General features: G+C 44.5%; 1 protein-coding gene across 1 annotated transcript in view; it reads right to left on the bottom strand.

The window, feature by feature from the left end:
* Positions 1-18,624, bottom strand: part of vps53 (VPS53 subunit of GARP complex) — a 269,146-nt gene that overhangs the window by 194,441 nt on the left and 56,081 nt on the right. Inside the window, exons 5-6 of the mRNA XM_038814428.1 lie at positions 6,503-6,589; positions 5,298-5,413 (exon numbers count right to left, since the gene is read on the bottom strand). Of these exons, the coding sequence (XP_038670356.1) occupies positions 5,298-5,413; positions 6,503-6,589 (203 nt within the window). The remainder of the gene's footprint in view (positions 1-5,297; positions 5,414-6,502; positions 6,590-18,624) is intronic.

The following is an 18,624-nucleotide window of genomic DNA, read 5'->3' as shown; positions in this document are numbered from 1 at the left end:
CCCACACCACCAGACAACGCTTGCACTTATCTTCCACCTCCGGGAAGAATCCGCTCGCCCGTGTCCAGATTAGGTGTGCATTGTGCACCACCTTTAGCTGTGTTAGGCTTAGCCCTGCGCATGAGGAAGTTGATCCTGTGCAGTGCCCCGATCCAGAGTCCTCCCCCTATCTCCATGCCCAGCTTCTCCCCCCCCATTTCCGTTGCGTTTCATCCCGTGGGGCCCTTACCTCTTGCAAAGGTCGTCCTTGTATGTCGCCACACTCATCTCCCCCTGGCCAGTCCGGTGCAAGCATCCGGTGTCCAGCAAACTGGGGAACGCCTTGGTCTCTTTGCGGAGAAGAGTCTCACAGCTGCAGGTATCGAAGCTTCTTCCCTTTCAGGAGTTGGAGCTTCTCTGATAATTCCCTCAAGGTTACTACTCTACCATCCACATACATGTCCCTCACCGTCAGTACCCCCATTCTCTTTCCATGTCTTAGAACATAGAACATAGAGTAAAGATGGAGGCCATTCGGCCCATCGAGTCTGCACCGACCCAATTCAGCCCTCACTTCCACCCTATTCCCGTAACCCAATAACCCATCCTACCCTTTTTGGTCACTAAGAGCAATTCAGCATGGCCAATCCACTTAACCTGCATGTCTTTGGACTGTGGGAGGAAACCGGAGCACCAGTAGGAAACCCACGCAAACACGGGGAGAACATGCAGACGCCACACAGACAGTGACCAGCGGGTAATCGAACCTGGGACCCTGGCGCTGTGAAGCCACAGTGCTATCCACTTGTGCTACCGTGCTGCCCGTACGTGTCTTGAACTTGGCATCTATCCTTACCGGTGTAAGTTTATGGTTCTTGCAGATGGGGGCCGCAACAGACATACCACTGAGTTTAAAGTGGTGCCTGAACTGATTCCAGATCCTGAATGTGGCTACTACCACCGGGCATCTCGAATATGTTTTTGGGGGGGCCGGGAGTGAGGCGGTGACCAGTGCCCAGAGAGACGTCCCTATACAGGAGGCCTCCTTCACCTGGACCCATTTCGTCTCCGGTTCTCCCAAGCACCCCTGAACACTCTCTGCATTTGCTGCCCAGTGATAGATTGGGAGGTTTGGCAGGGCTAGGCCTCCAATGTGTCGCCCTCTTTGAAGAACGGCTACCCGTACCCTAGGATTCTTTCCTGCCCAGACAAAGGCCATGATTAGTTTGTCAACCCTGGTGAAGAAAGATTTGAGGGCGAAGATTGAAAGTGTTCTGAATAAGAAGAGGAACATTGACAATACGTTCATTTTTATCGCCTCACCCTTCCTGCAAGGGATAGTGGGAGTGAATCCAATCCTATCAGATCCCTCTTCACCTCATCCACCAAACTGGCCAGGTTCCATTGGGCAGACGCAGCATGGGTTCATAAAGGGCAGGTCATGCCTAACTAATTTAGTGGAATTTTTTGAGGACATTACCAGTGCAGTAGATAACGGGGAGCCAATTAATGTGGTATATCTGGATTTCCAGAAAGCTTTTGACAAGGTGCCACACAAAAGGTTGCTGCATAAGATAAAGATGCATGGCATTAAGGGTAAAGTAGTAGCATGGATAGAGGATTGGTTAATTAATAGAAAGCAAAGAGTGGGGATTAATGGGTGTTTCTCTGGTTGGCAATTAGTAGCTAGTGGTGTCCCTCAGGGATCAGTGTTGGGCCCACAATTGTTCACAATTTACATAGATGGTTTGGAGTTGGGGGCCAAGTGCAATGTGTCCAAGTTTGCAGACGACACTAAGATGAGTGGTAAAGCGAATAGTGCAGAGGATACCGGAAGTCTGCAGAGGGATTTGGATAGGTTAAGTGAATGGGCTAGGGTCTGGCAGATGGAATACAATGGGCCAGATGGCCTACTCCTGCTCCTAGTTCTTATGTTCCACTTATGGAACTGCATCTAGTTGTGAGCTATCTGTATCCCCAGGTACCTGAATTTGGTTTGGACCAGTTTAAATGGCAGCACCTCCAGCTCCGCTCCTCAACCCTTGGGGGTTCACCGGGAAGATTGAGTTTGTGACCGGAGAAGTCTCCGAACACCCTCCATTATCTTGCCCATGCTGGCCAGGGAGCTTGACACGTAGAGGAGTAGGTCATCCACATAGAGTGACACTGTGTGCTACCTGCCCCCCCCCCCCCCCCCCCCACCCACTCCGAATGCGTGTTCAGCCCTTCGCTGAAGTGGCTCAACTGTCAGTGTGAACAGCAGCAGGGTCAGTGGGCACCCCTGCCTTGTTGCTCTGTTCAGCTGGAAATATTCAGAGCTGGTGGCATTCATCCACAGGCTCACAATGGGAGCACTATACAAAAGTTTCACCCATGAGGTGAAACCTGATTAGTTTAGGGAACTTTTCACCCTTTTGGTGGGGTTGAAGGTTTACTCAGAGGTTCCTAGATGAGAGCCACCTTTTGTGCGACCCCCCAGCTCATGGCCGCCACTGGCAGTCCCCCTACGTTTACTTTGTTCCTAATTTCGGAGTACCATAAACGTGATCCCAACATTGGATTCCAATGATATTCTAATGTAACGGTGTTAGTGATTAGGGTTTCACAATATTGCAATGCACCCATGTGCCACTGTCTAGATACTGGCTTCTTTCTGGTCTGTCGTCAGGATAACTGTGTTTTTACAAAAATGAAAGTATCATAGATGCTAGATAATTGTCAATTTTAAAACTGGGGTTTTCAGATTTATCTAAACCATATTAAGGGGTATGGAACAAAGGCGGGTTTATGAATTTACGTCACAGATCAGCCAGAACCTCTTCGACTAGCAGAACAGGCTTGAGGGTGTAAATGACCTTCTCCAGTTCCCATGTTCCTAACAAGATGTTTTCCTTAAACAAATCCTACAAAAGAACCACGGGGATTAATAGGTTTGCATGATGTGGTTACTTCAATAGAGTGCAAACTGCTTGAAACCAATTCACCATGTCAGCTGTGGTGTGACTGAAACAGCACACTGAATTACAAGATTCTGAGTTCAAGTCCCATCCCAGGGTTTGAGCATAAAAATCAAGGTCAACACTCAGTACTGAGGGGGTATTACACGGTCAGGGGTGCTGTCGTTCAGATGAGATGTTAAGACAAGGCCCCATTTGCATGCTTGGGTGGATGTAAAAGATCCCTGTGGCACTATTTTGAGGAGCAAGTGAGTTATCCTCGGTGTCCTGGTCAATATTTATCCCTCAATCAACATCACTAGGGCAGCACGGTAGCATAGTCGCTTTACTGCGCCAGGGTTCCAGGTTCGATTCCCAGCTTGGGTCACTGTCTGTGCGGAGTCTGCACATTCTCCCCGTGTCTGCGCGGATTTCCTCCGGGTGCTCCGGTTTCCTCCCACAAGTCCCAAAAGACGTGCTGTTAGGTGAATTGGACATTCTGAATTCTCCCTCTGTGTACCCAAACAGGCGGCGGATGTGGCGACTAGGGGCTTTTCACAGTAACTTCATTGCAGTGTTAATGTAAGCCTACTTGTGACAATAAAGATTGTACAAAAAAAAGTTTATCTGGTCATTATCACGGTACATTGAGTGAATTTGCTGTGCGCAAATATCTGCCTATATAAAAATCAATGACTATCCTTGAGACAGGCAGTGGTTGTGAAAAGCACTGTATAAATAAAGACTTTCACTTAATTACCCATTCCCTATCTTGTCATCCATAATCAAGAAGCTTATTAACAAGCATCTACGATGTTGTTCAATTAAGAATTTATATAGCTCTAAATATTTGTGCTCTGATAATAATTTGAGCTAACTATTCCTATTTAAGCTGCAAAATAACAACATCAACACTTGGAGTGCAGTGATCATGCAGATATTCATCTAATGCCCTGTCACGGCAAAGCTGTCCATTATGGAGTTACATTCCACTCCAACCATTGCTCTACTAAGTGAAGACAGTGCCTGATGGAGTGCTAGGCTTTACATGCTACAAGGTTTCCTTTCAGCTTGTGCTGTACTAGCTGATTGCAGCCAGTGCAAGATTTGGGGAACTGTAAATTGGCCTTTGCAAAGAAGGGAGATGATAATCCAGAACTCTGGCTGAAAAGAAGTGCAACATGCTTCTTTGGGTGGAACATATGTCCCATGGGGTGGAGTCTGACTTGACTATTGAGGCTAGACGGCTGAATTACCTTACCAACCTTGAGCTCCCACCTGGATGAAGTGGAGAAGGACTGCAAAATCCAATGGAACCATAAACTAACAGTGATCAACATCTTTGGGAGGGGAGAGAGCAGAAATTATATTCTACATTCTTTATGATACATTCCCTTGGAATACTTGAAAAATTATTTCACATGGGTGGCATGGTGGCACAGTGGTTAGCACTGCTGCCTCACAGCGCCAGGGACATGGGTTGAACTGCAGTCTTGGGTCACTGTCTGTGTGGGGATTGTAAGTTCTCCCCATGTCTGCATGGGTATCCGGGTGCTCCAGTTTCCTACCACAGTCCAAAGATGTGCAAGTTTGATGGATTGGCCATGCTAAAATGTCCCTTAGTGTCCAGGGATGCACAAGTTAGGTTACAGGGGAGTAGACCTCAGTAGAATGCTCTTTCAGAGGGTTCATGCAGACTCGATGGGCCGAATGGCCTCCTTCTGCGCTATTGAGATTCTATGGTACTATGTACATATGTAAAAGATCCACACAATTTCCTCACATGGCTTCATATGCTTACTGAGATTAAATGGAATCCATTGTCCATTGTGCTCAAATGACCCTCTGTTTTTCTTTTTTTTTCTTTTAAAATTTAGAGTACACAATTATTTTTTCCAATTAAGGGGCAATTTAGCGTGGCCAATCCACCTACCCTGCACATCTTTGGGTTGTGGAGGTGAAACCCACGCAGACACGGGGAGAATGTGCAAACTCCGCACGGACAGTGACCCAGGGCCGGGATTGAACCTGGGTCCTCAGCGCCATAGGCAGCAGTGCTAACCACTGAGCCACCGTGCCGCCCTGACACTCTGTTTTTCAACTCCAGTTCCCCAAATCTCACCATGGCTACAGTCAGTTAGTTCAGCACAAGCTGAAATAGAACCTTATGGTTTGTATAGTCAAGCATTACATTGGGCACTGCCTTCACTTAATAGAGCACTACTGTATCAGTGAACAGTATCTTTCCTGTTTCCAAGCTGACAACCTGAGAAATACTTTTTAGGATCAATTATTTGTCCCATACCTACTGACATGGCGATACACTTAAAACACTTCTGCATCGTAAACCATAACACAGGCCTTCTTCTGATGACTACTTACTCCAAAGAGTCGACTCCACCTGCAAGCATATGCAGGTGATTGAGCGTGGTGATGGACGTAGTGAGGTGGCGTTTTGCATGATCAAGTTGTTTGATATCTCGTGTGATTTCCTTGACCTGAAGAAGAACATTTCACAAGGTCATCTCCAGCCAAAGTGTGTTCTCTCATGATGTAGCATTGCTTTCAAGCTAATGTGGGTCAAATCATATTAAGGCTGTGCAACATTAACAGTTGCAATCAAAATTCTTAACATTACAAAGTTCATGACAAAAATACAAACACAGGATTAGTGATATGACATTCATTTACATGCTTCAAATAAGCCGCATTATGTCTTCTTTTCAAGAGCCCACGGATCCACTATAAAAGGCTCCAAGTTGATTTTGGCAGCAATAAACATTCTTTACCTCAAGGCTCATCTTTTTCAATACTCTTCTCACCATCCTCCTGAATTCTTCCTGAATACGTCCAAAACCCTTCTGCCCAAATCCTGCTCTTGTGCTATTTTCACTGACCCATCAGCTCAGTTCATGCTGACCTCTCCTGGCTCTGGTTATACCAAATTCTAAAGCTTCACCCCGATATACAAATCCTTCCACTGCTTTGTCCACCACCCAAAGTCATCTAGCACCTTTGCAACATCCTCCACCTCACATCTGGTGGTGCTCTGACTTTGGACTTATGGGGTATTCCCCTCGTGTGGCATTCCTCACATTCGGCCATCTTGACCCCACCTTCGGGAACTCCCTTCTCAAGTCTCTTATTTTTAAAAAAATTTATGGTACCCAATTAATTTTTTCCAATGAAGGGGCAATTTTAGCATGGTCCATCCACCTAGCCTGCACATCTTTGTGTTGTGGGGGCGAAACCCACGCAAACACGGGGAGAATGTGCAAACTCCACACGAACCGTGACCCAGAGCCGGGATCGAACCTGGGACCTCGGCGCCGTGAGGCAGCAGGGCTAACGCATTGTGCCACCGTGCTGTCCTTTCAAGCCTTGTTACCTTGTTGACTTCTTTCCCCACTTTAAAAAAAAACTCTTCTAGAAGACTATTTTTCTGATGGCCATCTGAAAAATATACCATTACCCTACTTTTGAATTCCAGTATTCTTGAAATATTATTCCCACGTTTAGCTCTAGCTCTGCTAATGGAGCATTTCAAACTTAAATCATCAAAACAATCTCTTCAGCACCATACATACCATCTGTTCCGATTTCTCGGCTTTGTCCTTAATGTCTTTGATCTTGGCAAAGAGTTGCTGAATGGCTTTTTGCGCTTCTTCCAAAGCCTGTACAAGAAGAGTGGTAAAGGTTTAGTACACGGGCATTGAGCAGAGATGTGGGCAATCTAGGAGTGGACATTGCTGAAAAGAGCCAACGGCAATCCCTCCAACTCTGCTTTAGCAATAATCCATCACATGTTTTCACAGAGTTTGGTCAGTAAAGTTAAAAGAGCAAAAGATCTAAATGTTTAAGCTGTTACGTCTGCCTCAAGAATCCACTGGTGTTTGTGTTCCAAGTTCAAGACCAATTAATCAGCACGGTAGCATTGTGGATAGCACAATTGCTTCACAGCTCCAGGGTCCCAGGTTCGATTCCAGCTTGGGTCACTGTCTGTGCGGAGTCTGCACATCCTCCCCGTGTCTGCGTGGGTTTCCTCCGGGTGCTCCGGTTTCCTCCCACAGTCCAAAGATGTGCAGGTTAGGTGGATTGGCTATGATAAATTGCCCTGAGTGTCCAAAATTGCCCTTAGTGTTGGGTGGGGTTACTGGGTTATGGGGATAGGGTGGAGGTGTTGACCTCGGGTAGGGTGCTCTTTCCAAGAATCGCTGCAGTCTCGATGGGCCGAGTGGCCTCCTTCAGCACTGTAAATTCTATGATAATGAAAGATTCCTTTTTTCAAAATGATTGGAACAAACTCTGTCTGTTCCTGGTAATTGTGTGCCCAATGGTACATTCTAACTAATCAGCATCCTGCATTATCCTCCTCCAGTAAAGACGTCTGTAAAATTTCGTGGACCAACATATTTTTCAGGGATTCCTCAATCTTTGGGGTCTTTGGAACGCTCTTCCTCAACAGGTAGTGGAAGCAGATGGCGAGATTCTCCGCAAATGCGGAGAGTCGTAAAGGCTGCCGTGAAACTGGCCGTGTTTCACGGCAGCCTTCACGCCCGGTCCCGGGACCCGATTCTCTCCCTCCCCCCCCCCCCCAAATCGGGGCTAGGAGCGGGACCCAGGGAATCACGGCATCGCTGCCTTAACGACCTCGTTACGGCCGCGCGGCAAGCCGGCTCCAACCCGCGCATGCGCGGGTGACGTCATCACGCCATTGACGGAACCTGCGCATGCGTGGTTCCGCATTTCTCCACAGCGGAGAATCGCGCCCAGAGTCTTTGAATATTTTTAAGGCAGAGGTGGGTCGGTGGCAGAACAGGCTTGAGGGGCCGAGTGGCCCACAACTGCTCCTTGTTCATAAATTTACATTATGTTGCAACTTCAACCTGTACCGAACAAACTCAATGTTTGTTAATAATGTAGTGTTAGAAATTCAACTGTCCATGATGAAAAGGCATTGACCAGAGAGAGAAAGAAACGTCACACTGAAAGATCAGGTGGGTGGCACACTAGCACAGTGGTTGGCACTGATGCTTCACAGCGCCAGGGACCCAGGTTCGATTCCTGGCTTGGGTGACTGTCTATGCAGAGTCTGCACGTTCTCCCAGTGTCTGTGTGGGTTTCTTCCGGATGCTCCGGTTTCCTCCCGCAAGTCCCGAAAGACGTGCTGTTGGGTGAATTGGACATTCTGAATTCTCTGTGTACGTGAACAGACGCCGGAATGTGGCGACTAGGAGATTTTCACAGCAACTTCATTGCAGTGTTAATGTAAGCCTCCTTGTGACACTAATAAAGATGATAGAAAGAAACTAGAGTCCACAGAGATTATTACAATAGATTCTGAATGACGCAAGAGGTCATTTTTTCTTGCAAAAAAACCACTTACATAAAATTGAAAAGCATCATAATATTATGTACTGCGCAATAAAGTTCTACTGCAAAAATGATGCTCCCAAAAAAAAGTTTGATAAATATTCCACCCCCCCTGAGCCTGTATAAAACTGATCTGATAATGGTGTCTTTTTGACAAGAAGAAAGCACTTGTTGGAATTGTGTTTCGGAATGGAGGATTGACGCGGTTACCAAAATGTTTAAGCATGCAATATTACTTGCTAAACAAATTCTCAATGTTACTGAGTTACAAATAGCCAACTCTTGTTTAGAAAAAGCTATAGTGCTCGCCTCTTAACATTGATAGTGCTAGAAATGGATGTTAAAGCTTTCAAAGTTCCGGTGGTGTTTATGAAACTTGGAAGAATTTTATAACCTCAATTATCTTTTAAAAAGCAAAGCTTTGTGACTTCAGGCTGCCATATCGAGGAACTACAGCAGAAGGGGTGAAGAGATAAGAAATGGAAACACGCAATCTCAAGCCAATCACAGTGGCCATGGGCCAAGCAAAGTAAGGCAATTCCTTGCAGGAAAAAAATAGAAGGAAAGCATGCACCCAGGGAGGATTTCAACATTCCCTTCACAAAGTAAAGTGCCTCGGATTAGTACCACTCCACCACTAATCACAGAATCCCCATGGTGCAGGGGGAGGTCATTTGGCCCATCACGTTTGCACCAATCCTTCGAAAGAGCGCCCCACCCAGGTCCACTCCCCCACTCCACACTATTACAATAACCCCACCTAATCTTTGGACACTGAGGGACAATTTAGCATGGTCAATCCACCCATGGCACGGTAGCATAGTGGTTAGCACTGTGGCTTCACAGCACCAGGGTCCCAGGTTCAATTCCCCGCTGGGTCACTGTCTGTGTGGAGTCTGCACGTTCTCCCAGTGTCTGCGTGGGTTTCCTCCGGGTACTCCGGTATCCTTCCACAGTCCAAAGATGTGCAGGTTAGGTGGATTGGCCATGATAAATTGCCTTTAACTGTCCAAAAAGGTTGAGGAGGGGTTCTGGGGAAGGGTGGAAGTGAGGGCTTAAGTGAGTCGGTGCAGACCTGATGAGCCAAATGGCCTCCGTCTGCACTCTATGTTCTATGTTCTAAGCTGCGCATCTTCGAACCGGTGGGAGGAAACCGGAGAACCCAGAAGAAACCCAGGCAGACATGGGGAGAACGTGCAGACTTCGCACAATCATCCACTGTCATAAATAGAATCCGGATCACAGTGGGATTTTACTGTCCTGCCAAAATCTATGGGCCTTTGGGTGGTTCGCCTGCCCTGCTGCCAGGGACGCCAACGCGAGGGGTCGAATTCAGTGGGACCAGAAGATCTCTGCAGTGGGAGGATCCAGAAAATCCCGCCCGAAGTCTCCCAATGGTTTCCGAACCACTCTGCCGCCCCAAATATCGGAAATTCGATTGGGAAGAGACTTGAGAAATTTCAAAACGCACGGCCACCATTCTGAGAAACTACGACGAACAAATACTTGTCTTGCACTCAGGCAGCTGCTAGTGGAAAAGCTGCAGGTGAAAATCCACATCCTACTATCCGATAGCGCAGCCCATTTAAGGCATGTTTACCATGTTCAATTCTGCTGGATTGACACAATTCTTCTAGATGGAAGCATACATAGCTTGATAATAGGAATGACTGATGTGCTCTCTTGAATCCCTATCTGATTGTGGTGTGCAACCAAATCCTATCACGTTGGTAAGGACCGAGAGTTCCCCCAGCAACCCGGGTCACTGTCCGTGTGGAGTTTGCATATTCTCCCCGTGTCTGCATGGGTCTCACCCCTACAGCCCAAAAAGATGTGCAGGGTAGGTGAATTGGCCTCACTAAATTGCCCCTTAATTGGAAAAAAGAATTGGGTACCCTAAATTTATTTTTTAAAAGTTTGGCATATTGTGGGGTGGCACAGTGGTTAGCACTGCTGCCTCACTGCGCCGAGGACCCGGGTATGATCCAGGCCACGGGTCACTGACCATGTGGAGTTTCCACATCCCCCCCCCCAATGTCTGCGTAGGCTCACCCCCCACAACCCAAAGATGTGCAGGCTAGGTGGATTGGCCATGCTAAATTGCCCCTTAATTGGGGAGAAAAAAAAAGAATGAGGTACTTTAAAAAAAAATTTAAAGTTTGGCACATTCGTACAAATCAAACCAACTTCACAATACAATTTTGGCAATGAAATTCAGCACCCAAAGGGTTAAAATAATTGCCTGAATTTCCAATATCCTCTTGCTTGGTTGAATCTGTAATAAATAAAAAGGAATCCCTTGGCTCTGTTTCAGATTTCTGTTATTAATTAGCTGCAATAATTTTTATTTGATGTTATTTACGTTTGGCTGCAGTGGTCTAATTACTGACAGTCCGGCTTCCAATAGCGTCTGAATCCAGAAAGATCACTGAGCAAAGTCCTTTCTTCAATAACTGGAGCTGAAACGGCAATCGGTGGAAAACGGATGCTGTTTCTTTCCAGTCTAAACACGGTCAACCACTACTTCAGAATTCAAAGTTCCACCGGTTTCCAGGTTTGGGGGAAAATTAAATCCCTGCCTTTCTCTGTTGCTTGTTCATGGAACCCAATCCAAAATGAATCAGAAATATCTTACAACGCTACTCTTTATAGCAAAACTACAAAACACATCCGCTACCGTGGTCAGTGGGGAGGAGTTTTAAAACAAATAAAAAAAGGTCCCCCCACCCCAAAGAAAAACTGTACGAGAGGATCCAGCTATTATATATTATTAAGCATTTTAAGGGCACAACATTATATTTCCCTGCTACTCTTTGTGGCTGAATGGACTTGCCCATGGAAACATGTTGACAGAATTAACTCCTTTCCTATGAAACAGAAAGTTAATTATTACAGGATCGCGAGTATGCCCAAAGTGCACATTTTGAACAGTGACCAGGAATGTCAACAGCTAAGGCCAGCTGGCTGTGGAATTCAGCAAATTCACTAGACCTCAAACCCAGATGGCTGTCACTCACACAACAACAAATAGTGCTGTTGTGTCTCGAATACTAAATCACTACAGTATTAGACATATGCTCCTTATTGAAGGATTCCAGAGAAAATGGCAAGCTTGAGAGCTGAATACATATTCACAAAACTTTGATGCAGGATTAGGCTAACTGGCTGATAAGAAACCAAACGTAAAACAAGTCTCACTCTGTTGATAATGATTACACTTAAACAAGCGTCCATTGAATGTTTTGATGTTTATGGACAAAGGTAAGGTTTCATGCAAAAAGCCTATATTGTCACATCTGCTCCTTTGTTCAATATTTTTTTAAAAATCTATATGATCCCAAATATAAATCTTCAAAATGGCACACTTCTAACAAAGCAGTTCATTAAAATGATTCATGTACTTATTTTAACTATTGTCAGGAGTTTGTTGAAGGCCTGCCCTTTTGAATTCCAGCCAGATAAAAGATGTTTAATTAACTTCAACGCCACATGGCTAGAATAAGTAGACGTTCATTCAATGATTGACAAAGTCACTTAGACTTTGAAAATTCGTGGGGCGGCACGGTGCCCGCCCCGGGTCACTGTCCGTGCGGAGTTTGCACATTCTCCCCGTGTCTGCGTGGGTCTCACCCCCACAACCCTACGGTGCGCAAGATAGGTTGATTGACCAAGCTAAATTGCCCCTTAATTGGAAAAAAAACATGATTTGGGTACTTCAAATTTAAAAAAGGACTTTGAAAATTCATCTACCATGTTACATAGAATGCAAGGGGTGGAAACAGGCCATGTAGCTCAATTGGTCTACATCATCTAACTGTACCAATACCGCCTTTAATATTCTTCCTAAGCTTTTCCAAAGCCTGCCTATCACACCACCTCAAAAGGGGACAACTTGGGAGTTGGGACAAACTCATTATCCAGAGTAGCAGCAAGATCTGGTAGATGTAGCCATGGACACCTTGGCCACTGAACGGGCTAAGTTATGATAATGTAGGTTTTTTTAATTAGGCACCATTAAATAAATGGTATGTTTTGCAAACCTCAACAGATGGCAGATCAGAATTCTCATCAGCTTTACGGTGATTATGTGATTACGGTGATCAAATGAAGTATCTTTTAGGGTAGGTTCAAATTAGGTTTGATTGGCACTTTCTTTTTACGGTTAACAGCGATAGAGATCTGCTTTTCTGCCATTTTCTAGAAGTATTTTGCAAGCTAACCAGTTCAGATTGGAGGATGGCCGCAGCCTTTGAAGTAAATAGTTAGACCAGTTAACTCATGTATATTATGTAAGGATAGTGCTTATATCATAATTTCACAAACTATCTACTAATTCTACTAGATGATCAACCAGCTACGCTTAACCACTATATAAACATACATTTTATTAGTGCTACTGTTTGCCTAGTCATTTACTACTCAAAAAAATGTATTAAGTAGCTAAAGCCAAAGTCTAAACAGTGCTATATTAGCTTCATCTTAAAATGAGGAAGAGAATCAAATGAAGATATGGGATTAAATCAATATCTGAAACTAAATTAGAGAAGGTTTCCTGTTCGTTCCTTGATCACGTTCTGAATTTCCCTATATACTTGGGGTCAGTGAAAAAACAGAGGAATCAAGGACCAGCTATGAGAATAGTCTGAATCACTAAAGCCAAACCAGCAAGAACATAGGGACGAAACCAAGAACTCAATGGTTACCACTGAACTGTCAGAACAGACCAACGCAGTGCAATAATGGGAGGCTGGTCCACATGGCACAATCAGATCTCTCAAAAGGCAATTTATTATTAATACGTTCAGTCCACCTTCCAGAGTGTTGCTGAAAACCAAGTGGAACCTTCAGGTCAAGCAGAGTTAGAGGCAAATAGCAAACGTTGGAGAACTTTGGGAATTGGCCAGAGTTGGTTGAAACATGGAACGTCCTATGCAGTACAAGTTGGGAGTCCGGAGATGCAAAACTCATGCACAGGAACTCTACCAAGTTTGGATCCCTGCACAAGTTTAAAGAGACAATTTCATTGAAAAGGTGTGGGTTGGAATTGGGAAGAAGTTGTCATGTTTGTCACACTTTTGTGTCAAGAGGATATAAAGTGTTGTAGACAGAAAGTGGATGGAGATGTAAGAAATGCAGCACATTATAAATAGATAGATGCGGCATTCAACCATGAGTCCCTACTTTCCCCCACAACCATTTCCAGTTCACATTTGGACCACCATTGTAGGGTAACCTTGGTTGGAATCCAAAAGCAATGCACGCAATTTCATAGCCAAAGGGTTCCTTGCATTCTTAAGTGCCAACAGATTTGACGTTCAGTAGTCTTCATCATTCCCCCTATATTACTGAATAACATACACCGTACCACAGCCCAGCCATAGAAGTGTCAGCTTGTACCAGCAGGTTTTGGCCTGATCCCAGGGGACAAATGCCAATTTTGATCCTAGGCAGCAGTTAGATTTTTTTATCAGTGAAAGTGATTGGAAAAGTGAAGATATTTAGCAACTGACAACACGGGAGAAGCGATCAAAAACCCTGCAGGCATGTCTGAAATCTGGAAAAATGAGACAAGAAGCTTGCAAAAGAAACCCAATTCTCAAAACCCCACCCACAGCAACAGAAATCGAGGCACACAGACTGCTAGAGGCACACAAAGAAAAACTGCTCATCAACCCCCCCCCCCCCCCTCCCCACACCCACCCCACCCAGTTAGCAGCCTCCACAGGTGCAAAAAGAATGCTAAGCAAGAATGGCAGTGCAAAGAAGTACTTAACAAGAATCCACATCAAAGCAGCCAACTGAACAGAATACAAGATGCATAATTACAATTGAAAAAAAGTTACATTGTGATATGCTTACGGAGGATGCTCTGCTGTAAGTTATTTTTACACTTGAAGAATTTAAAAGTTAACCACATTAATCACATACCAAATTTAATGTGTGCGGCTTTTGATTTGAACAGAAGCAACCTGCCAATCACAGTAGCAGTCTTTGACTGTCAACAAATTACTCCTTGCGCCCATCACCAATTACAACCCAGGGCAATGGTGGTCAACGAGCTCCTCACCACATGTGGCTAATTGGGAACTTCGATGCGAGTAACTGCATTCCTGACTACAGTACTACATCATAAAATGACTGGCAGACTCTGTTGTGTTGGACTTGTTATATCAATATTCACATTCCCATGCTGTTTTGATGCAGGGACATTTGAGGACCTTTTTGTACATTTGTCCGTTACATGGCATGACAGATAACAGTGCGAATGTCTGTTTATTTGATTGTTACGTGTGCTTTGCTTCTTAGTTTTTGCGTAATGGTTATCTTGTTAAAATAGTGTTATATGAGCGAAAACACCGTATTTCAGCATCATAGGAACCAACATTGTGACATGGAGAGAGGAGCTGTCATCCTGGTCAGCTAGATAATCAGAATAATCATTCTAGGTCATCAGAAGAAAGTAAGTCCAACCAATCTACTCCAACCACTGGAGCAGATTTCTCATTTCTGTGGAAACGATCATGGTTACTTTCCTCAAGCTGCTCTCCCACACCTACTTAAGATTTACCTGACCAGGCAAACGGGCCTAAGCTTAATGTTTCATCTAAAAATTAGCACCATCTACTATGCTGCATTGCCTCAGCCATGCATTGATGTGACAGGAAAGATAATATGCTGAGTCCATGACCTTCTGGTGCAACCTTGTGTTCTTCCACACAAGACTTTTCACTCTTGGCTAGCTCCAATCTGTTCTGGATGCTGCCAAATGCACTTTGCTTTGATGGACATAATTGCTTCTCATGGTTACTGCCTCTGCTCCCCTCATCCTTCAGAATTCCTCTGCTACCATTTTGCTGCATTTGGTTAGGCTAGATCTTCAAGCTCCAACTCTTAATCCATTCCTTACCGTCTTACTGTTGTTGCCAGGGCTAAATCTCTGCAGGTTTATGGTCAACTCCCCTCTGTCGCCCTCTGATTCCACTGGACAAATCCTACTAACACCTCCACTGAAAACCCCTCAAGATCCTAGATCCACTCTGTAATGACTTAGACCAGGCCTTTGGCTAATTGGAATACGAGTTCCCTGATTCGTGGGTCAATCAGGGAACCTCTTCTTTGTATATAACAGGAGTGTCAGATCCTCTGCACTACCAGTGTAGACCGCAAGCTGAATGCATATAGTCCTACTGCAGTTGGTTTTGTTAATAAAAGGGATTCTGGTGAAGGGACTTCTGCTTCCATGGAGTTATTACACATTCTCTCCCTTCAAATTACTTAAAACTGGACATTTACTCATGGACTGCTTTGGTATGTTGCCTTACCTCTAATATAAAACAAATACTCTCCTAACTGAGAACTGCATCCACTGTAGTCTCGGGAAGGGTCATTTTCACCTCACCGACCTGGAGGGAAGCTGACAGTATTGGATTGGTTGCCCAATTTACCTCTCACTCCATCAACACAAATTATGCATTTGGTTTTTTTCCCCCGATAATGCAGGATATCCTGTAGAGTAAGTTGCTTTACTTCCAAGTTACCTGTACAAATTTCACAAGTTTTTTTTAAAAAATGAAGTTTAAAGGGAGATGGGGAACTAATTTGACACCAAGATGGTCAAAGAATAATAACCTTGAACTTTAATTGGAGCTGGGGAAGGAATGCTCCTTCCACGGTGTGGAAAAATACTTAGTGAGCACTAGAGCACCAGTGACCCAGCCTGCTCAGTGTGCACAGGAAATGCATTCCACTGAGTGGGATTTTCCACATTCTCAAGGTAAAGGAGCGAGACAGCCACAAGCCATAGCCAACACCTAAGAATGTCTGACTACCACGCTCCCACTTCTGACTGCAGCACGAAAATAAAGCAATCCTTTCTGTTCTTAATGTGCATCTGGGTATGAAGAAACATGCAGACAACCATTTTTTCTTTCTGGAACTACTCACAAGATGAGATATATTTGTTCTTACTCGCTGTAATATTAGATCCCTCGGTGCAAACCTCTTGACCTTCTGGTTTCAAAAGCATTATATTTCTTGAGTTCCTGCATGCCACATACTCTTCACTATGTTGTTTGGAATCTACTTCCAATTTTAAATGGCTGGGCACTACAAAGAGCCAGCCATTATAAACACCGCATTTTCCAGAAAGAATGGTACCCAGAGACAAAGAATCTTTTTTTTTTTTTGCAAGTCTGAATGTGGAACATTTCTTCCAACCAAAATTCAACTTCAATTTCGTTCCCCAACAAATGTTTCCACGCTACCGCTCTTGCCATTTCCTACACTGTCACTGATGATTTAGGTGGGCAGGAAGTATAAAGCATAGCCAGGCAGCAAGGCTTTAGGAAGGGATACAGTTTCACCAGGGAGCTGAGAGCAGGGATTCTAGCCATGAAGCTACTGACCCGACAGCCACTCTGCCCCATTTCTCTCTTTCCATCAGCAGCTCCTCCGTCCTTCCAAAAAAAAAGTCAATGAAGTTGACATAATTGACTCCAACAGACAGCCTCCTCGCAAACTGCGTGAGATTTCAAAGAAACATAAATCAAAGGAAATGTCTGTAACCTTGTACTACAAAAACAGACCCACTCCCTGTTATCCCAATTTATGAATTGGAACCTGTACAGAAAATAAAAGCCAACTTGTAGCCGTCAAGAGTATCAGATTCAGAAGACACATCATAATTTCATTTGCATTGGCTACTTGTACCTTTGTTGAAAATAAAGTCAAATTTGTATATTTGTCCTATGAGATGACAGGAAGAAATAAAAACCTTTACTTTTAAAAAAAGAAACTACACAGATCAAATTATTTGAGGTTCAGATAAGCTACCAGAACACATTTGGTTTTAGTTAATTGTGAAATTTGGAAAACTGGCAAAGAATGGACACAGCTTCTTGAGACGTAAAACCTGTATGCACAGCGGAGACTCGGTAAACTTTGATCCCAGAGTTACTGAGGATTAGACGTAAATGTATAATGATTTTTCCGACGTTAAGCTGCACTCTTCAGTTGCGATTGTGGGAAGTCACCTCTACAACCATGTTGTCCAGTGATGAACCGGTCTTACCGGTCCCTGCTCTGTATTGATCGGTATTATATTCAATAAATCTTTGAGAGTTTTTGTTTGCACTCAAAGGGGATATGGTGTTCCACGTGTGCCCCACATACATTCAGGTTCAGATCGAGCAGAAATCAAATGTAGGGTAAACCGCTCCACAATTCCATCACGTAACCGAAACCTAAACTCAGACAAGGATAGCATACTCCGCCACTGATACTTCTAGTCATCTGGGGTTTCTCTGAATAAGACTGTCAATGTTTTCTAAACAGTGCAGAATCACGAGCAGTTTTATTGCTGTGCACTTGTACCAACTGAAGCTCAGCTGAAGTCATATCATAATGCATCTCGAGGTACGAGGACAGCACGGTAGCATAGTGGTTAGCACTGTTACTTCACAGTTCCAGGGTCCCAGGTTCGATTCCCGGCTTAGGTCACTGTGTGTGTGGAGTCTGCACGTTCTCCCTGTGTCTACGCGGGTTTCCTCTGGGTGCTCCGGTTGACGTCCCACAAGTCCCAAAAGACGTGCTGTTAGGTGAATTGGACATTCTGAATTCTCCCTCGGTGTACCCGAACAGGTGCTGGAATGTGGCGACTAAGGGATTTTCACAGTAACTTCATTGCGGTGTTAATGTAAGCCAACTTGTGACAATGAAGATTATTAAAAAGGAAAAAAAAAAGAGACTTTCACCCCTTAGTTGAATAAAATTCAGCGTTGTAACTTGCTCTACTATGCGGCGCCCTGCTTTTATGGGCAATAAGGGCCATCAGTAAGTTGGTGTGAGTGATTGCATGACGTCTAACCTGCACGCAACTTCAAGGCCTGCTGTGAACAGGGCCTTTATCTCAATGACATCAAAAATTTCCTACGTTCATACCAGATTCCCCTGCATATAGCAGTAAAATTCTCTTCTTTTTAAAAAAAATTTAGATTACCCAATTATTTTTTCCAATTAAGGGGCAATTTAGTGTGGCCAATCCACCTACCCTGCACATTTTTGGGTTGTGGGGACGAAACCCACACAGATACGGGGAGAATGTGCAAACTCCACATGGACAGTGAACCAGAGCCGGGATCGAACCTGGGACCTCAGCGCCGTGAGGCAGCTGTGCTAACTACTAGGCCACCATGCTGCCCTCGTAAAATTCTCTTTTTGATGGGCAAGAGGATGTTGAGAAAATTGGCTATCTTCATTTATCAAAATGTAAGATTTATACAGAAAGTTCAAAGACTAGAAATCCAGATTATATTTTCTAACTTTAATTGTAATGGAT

The sequence above is a fragment of the Scyliorhinus canicula genome, chromosome 12 (assembly GCF_902713615.1).
Source record: "Scyliorhinus canicula chromosome 12, sScyCan1.1, whole genome shotgun sequence".
NCBI lineage: Eukaryota > Metazoa > Chordata > Chondrichthyes > Carcharhiniformes > Scyliorhinidae > Scyliorhinus > Scyliorhinus canicula.
This window is presented reverse-complemented; position numbering and strand designations above follow the sequence as displayed.